This window comes from Lepisma saccharinum, chromosome 9 (genome assembly GCF_977018435.1).
Source record: "Lepisma saccharinum chromosome 9, izLepSacc3.1, whole genome shotgun sequence".
NCBI lineage: Eukaryota > Metazoa > Arthropoda > Insecta > Zygentoma > Lepismatidae > Lepisma > Lepisma saccharinum.
Window position 1 is genome coordinate 62,799,324 of NC_139237.1, and position 17,981 is coordinate 62,817,304.

Consider the following 17,981-nt stretch of genomic DNA (forward strand, 5'->3'; position numbering starts at 1 on the left):
TTGGCAAGCCAATGTTGAGATGCAGAAACCAGAAAGGAGGAAGGAATTCCTTGTCACCCCTTCCCCCCTTTCAAATACCATCCTGTACATTCGAAAGTAAGAATTTCCTTGGGAGTGTCCAAAGGAGTAAAAGAAGAGTCAGGAAAAGAGAACCTTCGCGACGGAGTGGTTAACACATCGCGATACGACGTCATGGGTCCCGGGTTCGAATTCCGGCCTGGGCATGTATGTTGTTTGTGAGTGTTTCTCCATCAATTTAATCGTATCACCACTCATCCTCATCTTCGCGATTACGTAAAAGTGGCAGGAAAGCGAAGTAAAATAAACCAAGGAAAGATGGCAAAGTATAAGCTTGATTCGTAAACATGCCTCTTGGAAACCGCCATTGTCCAACTCATAATTCAAACCCCATGGTGGTGACGTCGTGATTAGACCAACAAGGCTTCTGTGAAGTGTCTTGTGAATCGCATGGAATTTGCTGATACTTGTAATTCCATACGGGAACACGTAGAGAATTACGCAATAACAGGTTGTTTGAGTCTTCAGCTGCAGCCCTCGACTGCAAGAGAGAATGAATGGAGCCTTCCAAGGCTGACCACTCTTGCCTGAAGGTAATCAATTTTGTAAAACCACAGTTTGTAGAAGAGATAAAGATCTTGTAGTAGACTTCCTGGATGACAGAGTGCATTTACGTTAATGGCCATGTCAGTTGTTGTTAACTTGGGGTCCGCTACCCTCCCATGGGGTCCACCAAGATTATGCAGGCGTACTGAAATGTGTGCTTGCCTTCTGGAGGCCGTGGAAAATGAAAACATGTTAGACAACCTCCTCTGCTCAGACGAGGCCACATTTCACACATGTGTTTTAGTGTACAGGGTTAAAATCACAAGCCTGGATCAGCTGCGTGGAAGGATTGTGGAGGCGTTCAACAGCATCACACCTGATCAACTGCAGCGAGTCTTCAGTGCTACGGCGAAACGGTGGTCTCTGTGCGTTGACATGCAGGGTGGCCACGTTGAACTTTATTGATATCTAATGCCTCAAATGTGCGAACCTCTATGGTGGTGACAAAGATCTGGGATAGGCGATACACTGGAAATTATTTAATAAAGTGATATATTGATTAGATATGTTTCGCAGTTAAAAACGAGGCAATATTTTAATAATTTTTATTACGTAATATTGGATGAGATTGGAGCTCAAGGAAATCGGTATGGATGGAAAAGATTGGATTGATCTGGCCCAGGACACATGGAAGGCTTGTGTTGCTGGCGTCATAAACCTTCGGCCTAGAGAGTTAGTTAGTTAGTAATATTGCATATTGTTTACAATACAAAACATACGTAAAATATACTATTAGGTTACAAGAAGCTTTTCCGGAACTATCGGAAGATATTGCGGCATTTCGTAACGATACCTCGGGGGGGGAGGGGGGAAACGGCTTCCTAAACTACAGTCGGTCTCTGAATACATATTTCAGTTATTCAGCCCGATATAATGAAACTTGTAATGAAAGTGTATCAACAGCCTTAAAGTTAAATATTAACCTCGATGCAACTATTCACTATCATAGTATAACAATAAAGATTGAGTATTGTATAAATTGTATTTCGTAATTGTAATAAAATGGCTCTCGCGTAGCCAAAGGGTTGGCGCTCTCGACTTTAGAGTGAGCGGTTCAGGGTTCGATTCCCGCTGAGAACCTTCAAAGTTTCGGTGTTGACCCAGCATTGTGAGGACAATTGAGAACTTACTTGAAAGAAGTAGCGGGGCTCTGTCTCGAAAGCCAGAAAACAGCGGCGATGGAACTTGATACGTCACCCAATGAAAAAGTCACCTGACGTTTACAGAGCCTGCACCTTGGAGTTTAGTTAAATGTAATAAAAGAGCCGCCGCAACCGAACTGCGCACACTTTAGATCCAGGATTGCGCACAAATCTCACTGACCTGTTTTGCGCACATATTTTGATCGAACGTTGCCACTTTGATAGCTTTAAAGTCTGTGCTAGTAAATCTCTTAAGGATTAAATAAAAAAATATAATTTAACCAGGTTAGGTTAGGTTAGGGTAATGACTGCACAACAAACCGACCATTACATTCTAGTCCACCAATCAGGTTCATCCTCTATGCCTATCTAATGCTACCCTTCCAGCAAAAACACGTGTAAGTCCACACACACACACAAACAAACGCAACAGAAGTGAGAACGGCTTGAGAACATTTTACATCTGACAACATCGCCTCATTTTTTTGTTCGCAATCCTGTACATTGTGACAGCTTGTCAACGGCTTATCAGATACCACTGATAAAACCGAAAAGTGTGGGCAATCCGGCTGTAGCCAAAAGAACAACATAAAATAAATGTTTCATGCTCCCAACAGCATAGGTATTTAAAAGAGGTCGTGGTAAATGAAACGTTAAAAGCTACTGGGCAAGGACGTATTTAGGGGGTCCAGGGGGTCCAGAGGGTCCGGCCCCGCCCCCAGAAAGACTTACCAAATACTAAAATTAAATAATGAAAATATACTTGTTTTGCATTCGTTGTATAAACGATGGTTATAAATTTCCTCTGAACGTATTGAAAGTCAAGGATCATACGGCTTTGAATGACATTACAAAAATGATTTATGCACACTACTACTCATAATAATATGCATAAAATATTAATCAGAAACTTTACTTTTCGCCAAATGCATCTAACATCATTTTTGTTATTCAATAAATATTCAATTATTCATATATTTGACATTAACTTCATTGCCAGAGCACTCGCTTTTACATTTAATTATTCCGATCTTAACTATAGGTAAGCTACATAATGAATATGCGCTGTTCTATTTCTATTCTTATACCGTCTTTTTACCTATTCATGTAATAATAAAATACAATTAATTTATGTATTGTAATTAGTATTAATTTGATTTGATTAATTTATTTTAATTTAAACATCATTATTATTATTACTATGAGATACTTGGTTCGGACGCCCCCACCCCAAAAAAAATATTCTAAATACGTGCCTGCTACTGGGCTATGTTAATGCATCAAAACAGTACGTATTTCACAATGATACCTACCGATTTCGTTCGTAGTTACAAAGAGGGGGGGAAGCTGAACTTACACTAAAATAAAACAGAATGAGAAAAAAAGAGGGGAAGATATGGGGTGAGGAAGAGCAAATAATGAAGGGAGATAACAGGGGCAGAGGAAGAGCACGCGAAATTTCAACTCTAGTCCTGTACGTATATCTTCTGTGCACAAACTGAAATGCACTGGTCATATGTTTGTGTTTGTTGTTGTTGTTTCAGAAACTAGAAGAGTTTCAAGCAATGCTGCTGGATGTACAGTCACCGCCAATAAAAATGGGGCACTTAGATCTTCAAACTCGCTTCCCAGCAAGGCGTTGTGTGTTGCCGAACTCTACGGCGATGATAGAAGCTGTCATTGCCAACACGTATGACACCTTGCAGGGAATCGAATATTTCAGGATCTATGTGTCCCATTTTTATTGCAGGTGACTGTACATACAGTGAGACGCACAAGTATTACTCGACAAATTGTCCATGACTATTTTCATAATTTCTTACTTGAATTCTACGTGCATTTAAAGACTGGATTTTTATGTTTTTATTTTAGCAGCTTGTTTGGGATTTTGTTTCAATTCCTGAAAATCCTGAAAATATCATAAATTGTAGTCCGGTCTTCATTGTTGGATGCGCAAACGGAAATCCCGTCACTGCTCTTTCAGCACAACCTGTTGCGACGTGATATTCCATCACTAAACCTGGTTGAACACTCGCATGAAAGATGAGATGGCAGGACGCCACCTGGCCACAAAGTGGAACGAAATACAATCGCCTGATTGTTGTAATCGGGATTATACAAGAGATGTTGAAACATACAAGGCCAGTTATTCAATACTTGCAAGTCGTACGCGACCAAACCAGTGCTGGCTTTAGATTGTACCTTGCATGACGAAAGTCCAATGTTTATTTGGGAAAATAGCGGCAATGGGACGCTTTAACAGTATACTATACGGATTCATCTCATGAAACATCTGAGGAAATAAATAATTGTTATGGCTAATCATAATAACCGTAGAATAAGATCTGCTGCTTAATAAAGATTCAATCATTTCAATGCTGACTCGTATGTACATTTTACCAGGTAACCAAGAAAGTTCATGCGGTTTTTACAACTGCCCATAGTTTTCGTGGAGTAGTACGCAGTTCAGCCGCCAGGGGTGCATGTATGTGTGATTGGCGGAAAGCTCATTCCTTGGCACGTCGGCTAACGTAGATAACAAGTCGCAGTCGATAGTTCGGGAGCAAATATTCGCAGTGAACCATGGCTGTGTCGAATGCAGTAATCAGGGCGTGTTTACTGTATGGGTACAAGTTGGGCACAAAAGGAGCGGAAGCAGCAAGAAAAATATGTACAGTGTTTGGAGAAGGTACAATTAGTGAACGGACAGCGCAAAAGGGGTTTCAGACCTTCTCGAGTGGCGATGAGACACTGGCAGACAAACCTCGTTCGGGCAGACCGAAATCTCTCGATGTGGACCAACTGAAGGCAGCAATTGAAGAGGATTCAAGTCAACCGTGTCAAGAACTCGCTCAACGATTTGCGGTAAGTGCTGAAACAATTCGTGTGCACTTGCATGAGCTTGGCAAATCATGGAAACTGAGTAAGTGGGTCCCGCACTAGCTGACTGCTGCGAACCGTCCCCAACGACTGAACATTTGCGCTTCCTTGCTCACTAGGAACAACAACTGTCCAATTTAGGACCGCATTTTGACGTGTGATGAAAAGTGGGTAATGTACGATAACAAGAAACGCTCATACCATTGGCTATCGTCAAATGACACCATACCTTTAACTGCAAAACCTGCTCTTCATCAGCGGAAGGTGCTGCTGTGTGTCTGGTGGACTACGGGTGGGATTGTGCATTATGAGTTCTTGGAAAGTGGTAAAACCATCAAAAAAGAGGTGTACTCCGCGCAATTGCAAAGAGTGGCCGAACAGCTTGCAAAAAAACAACCTGCATTAGTGAATAGAAAGCGTGTTCTTTTCCACCAAGACAACGCTAAACCGCATACAGCAAAGATGACCCTGGAGGTGATTTCTTCTCTCGGCTGGGAACTTCTGCCACATCCAGCGTATTCACCCGACATCGCTCCATCAGACTACCATCTTTTTTTGTCTATGGACAACCATATGCGCAATTGACATTTCCAAACTCGCGAGAAGGTTGAAAACGCGGTGGTGCAGTTTTTTGCGGCCCTACACAAATACTTTTTCAAACATGGCATCTACAGGCTTGTACAAAGATGGGAGAAGGTTGTAGAAGCGGATGGTGGATATTTTGCAGAATAAATATAAGGTAAACACATTTGTTTTGGACCTTTTCTTCTTTGTACTAATACCGCATGAACTTTCTTGGTTACCTGGTATAAAGGCACCAAAATCCATATTGATGGCAGGGGTACATGGACCTATCTCCCTCATGAGTCATGATGAGAGGCAGAGTGTCCCAAGATCACCCTGGGAGGATGAGTCGAGTTCGAAGCCATGTGAGTGCAACAGTTATTTAATTCAAAGACAATTTTTGCAATTATATTTTGTTATTTGGTTTTGTTTTAATCTGAAAAGAACGAAGAAAATTCTGTTATACTACTTTATTCAATGTTGATGTTATTTTGTTTTATTATTCACTACTATGGTGACTGTAAAAGATTGATTAATATACTCATGTGTTAAGTGACATTTGAAAAGTTAATTTATTTAATTGTTGCAACAAACTGCTCCACACTGGGGACAGTTGCATGAGGCTGAAGTGAAATGAATATCTCCGCCCTGTACAGCGCTGCACAAGCCATTAAATAAGTAATATGCGTTCATGACGTGAGTGGAATGGATATGGTAAGGCAATTAATTTGTGATATGTATGGGTCATAAAGCAAAAATACTTACTGTATTTCTAAATTGTTATTTGTACAGTGATCATACTGTATATGTTTAAGTCAATTTTCTCCACACATAGGCTAATTGGGACAGGACCTATACCAGCTAACTGTAGACCAGGGGAACGAGAACAAGTCTCTGCGCAAGAAGTAACGCGAGACGGCTCCACCAATGAACAGTGAGAGATACGGGATTGCGTATTATTAGAATCGGGCTGTCAGCAAATGTTTGGCGAGAGTAGTTTTCTGGATCTCGCAGTGTTGTGGGACATATTAATGAAAGTTGTATTAATATTAAGATTGTAATTATAAATCCTATGGACGACTGGAGTTACCCGATTTCCCTGCTTTGCTCTGTCAGCGTTGCAAACTTTTGGAAACGATAATACCGTACGCATATGGAAAAGGACCGTGTTTTTGTCTCCAGGTCCGTACGCTTGGTTTCAGAATTTCTTAGGAAAATATTAGGGATAAAAAAGCAAGTGCAAATTTTGACACGTCCGGACTAGTCTGGACCGTACGTCCGTACATGCCATGAAATTTCTGTATATGTACGGTAATGACCATACGGTTGGCAACGTTGCGCTTTCACCACTCGATTTCCCTCCTCCTCTGCCGCCATGCGCGGCCCTGCTCTACAGTTAGCTGGGACGGGGTATATAGTTTAAAGTGGGATCCGAACCACTTTGCCCCTCCACCGGCTATCGAACCCGGGACCCCTTGATTACAAGGCGACGACGTTACAACTACGTTATCGGGAAGGCCCTGCGTGCCCGATAAGAAAAGGCGATTATGGAGATTATAATCCCTTCATTTTCACAGCTTTCCTTTATAAAGTTGCTAGTCAAACAGAAGTCAAAACTCTTTGATTGATTGATTTTTACTTCACATTTCTGCCACACTTGGCTAATCGCGAAGATGAGGGTGAGTGATATGATTAAATTGATGAAGGGACACAAAAAGCCCGGGATTCGAACCTCGGGACCTCTCACGTCGTGTGATAACCACTTCGCCACGAAGGCCGGCTCAAAACTCCTTCAAATGCATGTGTATGTACACCACTGTGCATTATGAAGTATCCTTGTTGCAGAACGACTAAAATATTTTTAGCACGAGCCGCCACTGCAATGTATTTTATTTTATCCGCTCGCGAAGGCAAATACTATAATTATAACGTAAGTTCTGTGTGTGTGTGCATGCCTATACCCATGCCCATGCCCCCCCTCGAGCCATATTTTTTTTTAATTTGAACGTATAAAAACCTACAAAAATTACGTTGATTGTTTTTCAAATTTTGCATGAATTTCGATTTTGTCCTTGCACAAATGAATACGTTGTTTCTGGACAGAGGCAGGCTCTAGAAGTCTCCAGTCTTCAATATTGGGCTATTTCAGTTCTATAACCAATGATGCAAGGCTATCAGACGTTCCGATTTAGTCGGGACAGTCCATTCCTTTAAATCCATGTCCCGACCTTTTCACCTCGGCTCGGTCACAAATGTTTCACATAATTAGAATAGAGGGGAATTTTCTATACGCTTTCCATTATGGAAGAAAGGTTCCTCAATGACTGCAATACAAAACCAACTGGAAGAAAGGTTCCTAAATGACTGCAATACAAAACCAACTGGAAAAAAAGGTTCCTAAATGACTGCAATACAAAACCAACTGGAAGAAAGGTTCCTCAATGACTGCAATACAAAACCAACTGGAAGAAAGGTTCCTCAATGACTGCAATACAAAACCAACTGGAAGAAAGGTTCCTCAATGACTGCAAAACAAAACCAACTGGAAGAAAGGTTCCTCAATGACTGCAATACAAAACCAACTGGAAGAAAGGTTCCTCAATGACTGCAATACAAAACAAACTGGAAGAAAGGTTCTTCAATGACTGCAATACAAAACAAACTGGAAGAAAGGTTCCTCAATGACTGCAATACAAAACAAACTGGAAGAAAGGTTCCTCAATGACTGCAATACAAAACAAACTGGAAGAAAGGTTCCTCAATGACTGCAATACAAAACAAACAGAAGAAAGGTTCCTCAATGACTGCAAAACAAAACCAAATGGAAGAAAGGTTCCTCAATGACTGCAATACAAAACCAACTAGAAGAAAGGTTCGTCAATGACTGCAATACAAAACCAACTGGAAGAAAGGTTCCTCAATGACTGCAATACAAAACCAACTGGAAGAAAGGTTCCTCAATGACTGCAAAACAAAACCAACTGGAAGAAAGGTTCCTCAATGACTGCAATACAAAACAAACTGGAAGAAAGGTTCCTAAATGACTGCAATACAAAACCAACTGGAAAAATAGGTTCCTAAATGACTGCAATACAAAACCAACTGGAAAAAAAGGTTCCTCAATGACTGCAATACAAAACCAACTGGAAGAAAGGTTCCTCAATGACTGCAATACAAAACCAACTGGAAGAAAGATTCCTCAATGACTGCAATACAAAACCAACTGGAAGAAAGGTTCCTCAATGACTGCAATACAAAACAAACTGGAAGAAAGGTTCCTCAATGACTGCAAAACAAAACCAACTGGAAGAAGGTTCCTCAATGACTGCAATACAAAACCAACTGGAAGAAAGGTTCCTCAATGACTGCAATACAAAACCAACTGGAAGAAAGGTTCCTCAATGACTGCAATACAAAACCAACTGGAAGAAAGTTTCCTCAATGACTGCAATACAAAACCAACTGGAAGTTTATCCCACATGTATGCAATCCCCATTTAATAGCTTCTTGGTTGCCACTGGCATTATTTTTACTGTCGAATAAGATTCTTAAAGCTAAAATACACCATAACAACCAATATTATGCCAGCAGACACACTGCCAGGGTGAAGTCGCTTACCCGTTCGTTCCCTTCAGATAATTTATTTACAGGGTACGCACTGACTCCAAAGTCCTGGACAACTGGAGAAATCGGGAAAACAAGGTTAGGACTGAGGTAACTGGAAACAAACTATTTTTTAAAAAAAGCTTTCAAAACCTGGAAAAGTCAGGGAAATTAAATGATTCTTGCTTGGCAGAATTTGTAACCGGAAACACGTTTCGTTTTACCTTACCAACAATCTTCCTTCTTGGGTAATATTGCTTATAAAAAGATTCTTTCATTTTATTTTTAATTTATTTTCAAAAATGTTCAACAAACGTGATTCACTTGATTAACTTACAAAGTTGAAGTGTAACTCTTATTTTTAGCGTGTTGAATCATTACACAGTTATGTAAAATACCTGGAAAAGTCAGGGAGTTTGCAAAGTGGGTGTGAACCCTCATCTATCAACCCCACGCACATATGTTGCTTTTCGTAGGTTATTTGAATTGTTTGCATTATGCACACATGTAGTCTACCCCTATCATACATTTTCTTTTCGCTTTCTGAGAGAAACAAATGTCAGTGTCAACTACAAATATTTGTCACGTGGTTGCAGGTTAGAAACTGATATTCTTCAACATGTCGTAACAAAATGAGCAAATTTCTCTATCCACACTCTCCTATACACCCCCTCCTCCCCCATATGACCTTTGGGTCTGCCCCCCCTTCAAAAATTTCTTGGGTATAATACGGGCCTGTGTGTGTGTATAGGGAGAGCTGCCATTTATCCCAACGCTCGTCTCGGCGCGGCACCGTTTTATCACAAGAGAGGAAATTACTTGGGACTCGCGGGAGTCTTTTGGAACGTCATCCCGACAAGACTGGAACTTCCCGGCTATTCCACGGTGTCAAGGTCGTCCGGAAGAGAGAAGGGGAAGAGTGTGGCACTCCCTGAATATGGAACGTCAGAGCCATGACTCCAATACAAAGTCAAAGTTTAATTAATTCTTATACAATTATGAATTATTCGAAGCCCCTTCTATTAGTAAAAGGTCTATTAGAAAAAAAAAAAGTAGCTTAGCGTTCGTTATCATTTGGCAAATATAATTAAGGAACCACGAAGAGCTAATAAGACATGAAAAAGTACAAAACACGGAGCCTTTTGTAATACAAATTCAATTCCAGCCGCCCAAGTGGTAGTCTTCAACTCCCGATCTCGCCACAGAAGGGTTCTAGGTTCGAGTCCCGTCATGCAATTTGGTTTGAAAGTATGCCTGCATCAGTTTCATCCTCGTGATTGGCCAAAAGTGACACGGAGTCGACTCAAAAAAAGATAAAGTAAATACTAATCCAATGGCAAAAACCAAAAGGTAGCACCATCTGCCAGTGACGTCACAATATGACTTTACTTGCAAGTTTGCAACACTCCTTGCACGAATTGGACAGGCTCTGTTGACCTGAAGGAGGTTGTGATTCTCTATCTCTCTTCTTCGTTTGTTTCTCTATCGCACTCACACTTTCTCTGCTTCTCTACCCATTCCTTGCTCCTTCCTATTTCCCTATACGTTTTATTATTCTTCCTCTTTTCCTTCTTTCTTCCTCTGCATCTCCGTCTCCTTCTTTTCCATCTTAGTCCCTCCACTACTTACATCTTTCTTTATTTGGCTTTGACCTCTTTTCTTCTTCCACTTTTCTATCTCCTTCTACTTTCCCGTCTTTTCTCTCTCTCTTTCTTCCACTTTTCTGTTCTTTTCCTTCTCGCCCTTCCCTGTCTTCACTCTCTCTCTCTTTCCTAATTACTTCCAGTATCCCGTCTTTGCTCCTTCTTTTTCTTCAACTTTTCTATTTTTTGCTTTCCTCCTCTCTATCTTCCACTTTACTATCTTTGCTATCCTCTTTCTTTCTTCTGCGTTTCTATCAGGAGCGTATATTCCAGGCTAGCTAGGCTATCTGCAAAGCCTAAAGCCTATAAAGTAAAATTCTGAAGATAATGTCAATTCTGAAGTTGGCAACCTGAATTTTTAGGAGTTGGCAACCTAAATTCTTAAAAGTTGGCAACCTGAATGCTTATAAGTTTGCAACCTGACTACCGTTGGGATGGCAACGTGGCTTCCTTCAAGACATGAAGAATGAGCCCATTAGTCTTCTCCCTTTCTCCATAACCTAGGAGCAGGTGTCATAGTGAGCTAGTCCAGGTCTTAGACTCAGGATACGCCACTGGTTTCTATCTTTCTTTCTTCCACTTTCTATCTCATTCATTCTATTTCTTCCATTCCAACTCTTTCTCTCACTTTTCATTCCTCTCTCTGTCTGGCCATCTGTAATATCGAGACAGGTTCCTGCGATTTCCATAGCAGGATCATTAAAAAAACATTCCTGTTGCTTCAGATTCAAATGTGCTTCCTTCCTCACGATGATGCACCAACACAGATCGAGCCTAGCCTAGAACCAACCACACCAAATGCAATAATTGTAATCATTAAGACACCGAAACGATTGCGTCTCTCGATATGACAGTTAATCTTGCTTAAAATTTTCTATTAAGCTAACGGGCAGAAACCTGTCCGTTATAGCAATAAGCGTAGAGAAAGTGTTTGCTATTTGGGTTACTTGAACGAGAGCGCGTTTCGCCTCTAGGTCAGTGACGAGTATAGGCGCTAAGCAATCCTGCCTGTCTCCATTCCCAATCTACAACTCGTCTGCATATCACCTCATGTTGTCAAGAAAAAATTGCCATTGTTAGACACCGACAATGAATAACAATGAAAGGCACGTTGAAATTCCTACAACCAATCCAGGAAGAGAACTGCACATTGTTGATTGCCTCTTATCTGTTTTGTTTGCGAAGATGATGAATGCTGAATTGTTTTAAAAAAACAACAGAACGTCCAAGTCTTACCTAGATTCGAACCTAGGTCGCCTGACTTCGTAACGTGTGAAGCTAACCAGTCGTCAAGAAGACTGGATACAGCAAATTAATATTTGTATACACATCCCTAAACGGCCTAAAATTAATTAGACACGAGCATCAAGAACTAAAGTTTTTAGGATGGTTGTCTGGCCTCTCTTTCGAGACATCTAGCCCGTGATGGGATCGCTACTCACGCACCCATGAAGTTCCTCCCAATGGGCCCGGATTTTGATTACCTAAAAATCTTTGAAAAATGGCCATTAAAATGACAACAGAAATCCTGTGAAATTACCTAAAATCTTTGAAAAATTACCCAAAAGTTCGTACAAAACTCAATCTGCTTATTGAAAATAGTATATATATTCCAAGACAAACAATTTAACAATTGCTTCTTCACCTTGGTGTGTTGTACGGACTGTGAATAAGAAACTGCTAGTTAAACACAGAGTAAGTACCGCAAGATAACAATCAGACAAAACAGAAATTGTTGAACTTCTTATGTTTCAGCATGCAACGACACAATTTTTTTTAAAAAAAATGACGCCAAATTTAAAAAAACGAGCGAAAAATAAAAAAGATGGTAAAAAATGATCAAAAAAATACATTTCTTCAACCTGAGGAGTGTGTTCAGGATTTCTGTACTAGTTAGAAATGTCTACGTTGCACCAGTTAAAAGATTAAATGTCATCAAAATCCGGCCCCTGCGGAAATACAGATAAGTATATTATGATGCAGTATAGACTAACGTTTGTGTAACACAACTGACGTCCAATATTTTTAATGATGGTCGCATATATAAAAATATATAAAGTCACAAAACTGCTGAAATAATATTTTCCTTAATATGTCGTCTCGTGTCACATTCTATAATTTGATCACAATACCTCATAACATGCGAGATAAGTCTTGACATTACGCCCTTTGTATTCATGTGGGGAAAAAAGGTGCTATGTATTCGCCATAGCAGAAGAGACATTGTAAGCCTAGGTGTTTACTTTAGCAAAGCCTACATATTTAATAATTCTACGGAGCTAAAACAGCTATGTAACCTATTATATCTATTGTTTCTATTTCATGTTATTTTACGTCACTTTTCTACCTGTTTTCTTGATCACGACGAATGATCACATAACTGATGATGCACCCATCCCTTGCCCAGTTGTCGAACCTGTGACCTCTGGCTTTGTATCGCGTTAGGCTGACCACTCTGTGAAGAAGGCATGTAATGAAAACAATACTTTCACTCTGAGCCACAGCGCATGAGATTATAAATATATAAAGTGGTGTTTTATCAATGAAATACATAACGCAGATCGCTGACACCTTGGAGATCATAACACCACGGTTGACGTAGGAAATCTGCATCATAAGGAAGTTTATTAAATATGTCCTATATATAATTTAGTTTAAACATTTATATGTGGAGATTAACAAATGATAATTTATCTTGAATATTGATTCTAAAAAAAATATTGATTGATTGATTTGGTTTATTATCGCGATGATAAGAATAGCCATGAAATTGATGAAAGGTCACTCGCAAAGAACTCGCAGGCCGGAATACGAACTCGGGACTATGTTGTAGAAGATGCGGAAAAATCTAGTGAATGCTTCAGAAATACAGGGCGATTCTTTCACTGCAAGACACTGGGAAATGCGAATATCTCAGCTGGTTGAAAACTTGCAAATATGAAACAGACCATAAAAAGAATTGTATACGTTGGAATGGAAGGAAATAAAGTCAGCGAGTAGCAATGAAAGAAAATACTTTCTTAGCACCGTGATAATAAAGTGGCACATTATTGCCATGTGTGCTCTTCCTTTCGGCTGTAGTTGGCACTCTCTCACCACTGTAGGCTCCTGTGGAGGTCAGGGTGGAGTGCACCGTTCCTAGCATTCAGGTTTTATTCAATTTTTGCTTGTTAGTGTGTGAGCTTAATGCATGGGTTACAAAGTAGCGAAGCATGTGTTCATTGCAAATATGGAGCGTCTAGTTCGACTTTGCCTGGCAGTGGCGGCGTTTAGGGGGGCAGTTGCCCCCACTTTTGCCCCCGCACTATGCTGAACCTTATCTAGCAAGGGGGAATAAACTGTCACCTCCAGTTTTAGAACCCAATCGCCGCCACTGCAGTGCAGGGACAGCTGTGGTAGACATTTTCAACGCCTTCCGTAACATGGACATGTTTATCATGAATCAAGCTATGTATTCATATGTGTATGTTCTAAATAATAATACATAGCCTTCGACATATTTCCATTTTCCAAGATCTTGGGGCGAAAAAAGAAATGATATTGTTTTCATCTTTTATTCTACTTACTGTTACTAATTAACAGTAATGAGTAGAAGAAGAAGAATCGCTCTCCAAAAGAGTGAAAGATTGTCTCCGATATGCAATAAAAACAGCAGAGGTTAAAAATATACCTTGTCCCCACTAACTGTGGAGCAAGGCTTCGCATAACGTCAGAGAAGCGGGGCAAATCGAGTGGGCAGAGCGAAGCGTACACGCTGCTCGAAGACTGGTGGATAGCTGCAGTCGCTTTCCCCCCTCCACACAATTCCGTCCCTCTCAAGTGTTCATTGGTGGAGCCGTTTAGCGTCAATACTTGCGCAGAGACTCGTTTTCGTTCGCCTGCTCCAGAGTTAGCTGGGACAGAGTATAGTTCTCATTTGAAAAACTAAAACTGTGTGTTGAATTGTAATGAGCATCACAGCGTTTACGTGTCTTACACAAAATAAGTTTGAATGATTTTGCTCCCTTCTTTTCGTGTCGACTGGAAAGCCATCATACAAAATTTTACCGAGCTGATAAGATAAACCGTACATTACGTTACGCCCACCTCGCGCACACCTCGACCATATAAGCGCGCCTGGAATGGCAACGAACTTGGTCTGGGAGTTAATATGTAATTATCAAACGGGCTGTATTATGGGTGGACAACGCCCAAAGTTATATAGATCGACGAGCCCACGGAAAGACATCAATGGGCTTTCAGTTTTGGAACAAAATTTGCATGTCTTTTCGTGCACAGTGCACGAAAACAATTGTCAATTTTTGCTTGAATAACAGAAATGGTAGCTTACCTCTGCATCCATTCCGACTCAATTTCTTCGAAGATTGACACACTAATATTAGAACACTAGGAGCACATGTACTATACTCACTCCGATCTGCACGTGTTTGAACTTCGTGGCGACTTCTGGCAAGGTTTTCTTCTGGGTAACATCCAACATTGTTCTGTGCTCTTCCTTTTTGCGAAGAACAACTTTCTCGGTGCGCAACATTTGTCAAATGTTCTCGCACGGCATTTGCACGAATCTCACCAGCTCCTCTCCTTTTATTTTTAAATCGAGTTAACAATTGCCCGATTCAACAATGCACAATACGGAAACATTTCTCTTGAACGCATCTTTAACTCGCGGCAAACTGCTTTGAGCGAAGCATAAACATGATCTGTAAACAAATGAAGATCGCTAAAAAGAATCACGTTCATTCACTATTTGTGGAACCGCACGCACCTGCTCACACGTGTATCGCTGTCAGACTGATCGGCCCACTGACCTGTTCCAGCGAAAGCAAGTTTCGAGCTGCGCGCGCAGCCACAATATAGTGTATCTGGGTTCATCATCTTCCGTTATCTTCATGTGTCCGAGTGAATGAGCTTCGTTGTAAGAAGTGGGCGTTGGTGTCAAGTTCCATTATCAGCCGAAGTTTGTTTATCGCTGTATGAAGTACCACTCCCAGATAAGCAGATAAGAGAATGCACTGTGGTGTAAGTATCGTAAGCTCTTGTCCGGAAGTAGGAGTTCATGAACGTGATTGACCATCCCTTCGTCTTTTCCCAGTGAGAATTCGGAAGATTGCTGGTTCAAGGACGTTTGCCTTAATAACTGCATTTCTATTACGTTTTTGTTAAGTCCAATTTATACACAGATAGGCTGGGACTGCAGTTTAAAGAGGGATCTGTCTGAACCACTCAGGTGACCAGATTTTTAAAACAACAAATGGGACATTTTTCATATTTTCCCGCATGAAAAAACAGGCAAAACGGGACGGCAAAATGTTCATATTTTAATTTGAAAACGGTTTCGTCACAAATACTTATAGTTGAAAGCTAATTGCCGGCCCCGTGGCAGAGTGTTAGCACATCGCGCTACGACCCCAGGGGTCCCGGGTTCGAATCCTGGCAGGGGCATGGATTTTTGCGAGTGTCCATCCATTCATCAATTTAATCATATCATCACTCATCCTCATCTTGGCAAATTAGCCAAAAGTGGCACAAGAAGCGAAGTAAAATAAAGCAATTCAATCAATGGTTGAAAGCTAATTAAATAAATACTGTGTAAATAACATACATAATATGGTGATATGCACTGCAAGCAGTCCTTTAGAATTAGAAGTCATTCATTGATATTTTGCCGTTGAATGGATATTCTTCAGTACATCCTTCTTTTCAAATAACATTTTGTAAAAGTTTACAAAAAGTATGGTTAAAGTTCACTTTATTAATCAACATAGCTTTCAGATTGATTGATTGATTTGTTGTTTTAAGTCCACTTTATGCACAGGAAGGCTAATCGGGACTGGACCTACAGTTTAAAGTGGGATCCGAACAATTGTGCCATGTGCCTCCACCGGGTATCGACCCCGGGACCCCTTGATTACAAGGCGACGACGTTACCACTACGCCATCGGCGACGCCAAAATAGCTTTCAGAGTTTGTACTGAAAGAACGTTCTTGTCACTCGTCCACAAACAATGCATGTACGACGAAAACACTCGTTGAGTGGGACATTATAAACAGAGAAGAAACTCCAATATATTAAGACCATTGGGATATGGCACATTGTTGACATTGAAATGTGAAATAACTTCTACCAAACAAGTACCATAGTTCATGGTAATAGTAGAAATTCTGTATTGTAGTAATTCTATGCCTATAAGTCATTGTCACAAAAAGGGAAATTGTAGGGTCCCGTTTTACGTTAAAGAAAAATCGGGACAGAGACCCAATAGGGAGGGGGTCCTGGTTACCTTAGCCTCCATCGGATATCTAACCAGGGACCCCTTTGATTGCAAGAAGACGTCAGCTAGCCCTTAGCTTCCCAAGCCGATTTCGCTTATAAAAGCATTCCTTCCCAGCGTGTTTTTTCGGCGCGAAATTTGAAATTATATATATATATATATATATATATATATATATACACACACACGTATATACATATATATTATCTTGGCAACCTAGCATTACGAATCATACCTCGTTTTGTTCCGAAGATCAGGCTATAAGCACAAATAATAAAAATGGCGATTGTGCATTAGCCTATTGTTTGGAAGAAGAGGAAGAAAACGATAAAATGTAATTTTTTTGCAAGAAATTTGAAATTGGGGGGGGGGGACAAAGCCGGGACTGGGTGGTTGAAAATAATCCAGGCGGATTGCACCATATGTGTAGCAGTCTGGTGGGAAAAAAATATTCGCTTGTCTTCCATAGAGTTAAGATTTTTTCCCGAATATTATGCACATACGTGAAAAAAGTAATTCTGCGCTGCTGGAAATAGAATTACTTCTGATACTTAAAGATCATGTAGAGTCATGTAGCGATAATATCATGCACTGAGTCATCTAGCAATAATAGCATGCACTGAAGAACATTATTGGACCTGCGGGTAGTGAGAAAACTTACATCTTGCATGACATTACGTCATGGGACATGGCTGTCCCATGCGGGAAGGAAGGCAAATACCTATATGGGACATACGTTGTAACATACGGAAGGAAAGGGCTAAAGGAAAAGAATTTGCTCTTCTAAAGGCTTAAATAGCTTTGTTAGCCCTTTCCACTCTGAGAGCGGCATGAACCGTTGCCATCTTGCAAGAAACATAGGTTTGGCAACAACAACCCGCAGATGACAGTGGCGGTAACTGTACCAGAATAAAATCTCTGGTCTATGTTCAGCTCTTTCGCAGTTGTATCATTGGAATAATGATATAAGTGAATTTCATTTTTAAGTAGGCTATAGATGTTCAAGTCGAAATGATATACTACTATCAACAAGTAGTAATTATACATAAATTAGTTTCTTCTGGAGTTCAAACTAGGGATGGTCACAAAACCCGGATTTCAAAATTAGTTTCTTCGGGGGTTCAAACTAGGGATGGTCACAAATTCCGGATTTCAAAATTAGTTTCTTCGGGGGTTCAAACTAGGGATGGTCACCAAATCCGGATCTCAAAATTAATTTCTTCGGGGGGTCAAACTAGGGATGGTCACAAAAT

At 40.5% G+C, this 17,981-nt stretch overlaps 1 protein-coding gene across 4 annotated transcripts in view; it reads right to left on the reverse strand.

Moving 5' to 3' along the window:
• Septin4 (septin 4) overlaps nucleotides 1–17,981 on the reverse strand; it is a 101,222-nt gene that overhangs the window by 69,876 nt on the left and 13,365 nt on the right. Inside the window, exon 1 of one of the 4 annotated variants that reach the window (XM_083128291.1) lies at nucleotides 14,868–15,195. The exons of 2 other annotated variants lie outside the window; for them this stretch is intronic. In XM_083128291.1, the coding sequence (XP_082984417.1) occupies nucleotides 14,868–14,987 (120 nt within the window). In that variant the 5' untranslated portion in view covers nucleotides 14,988–15,195. Of the gene's footprint in view, nucleotides 1–14,786; nucleotides 15,196–17,981 lie in introns of those variants that run through there. One more of the 4 variants, XM_083128292.1, reaches the window with a different exon arrangement.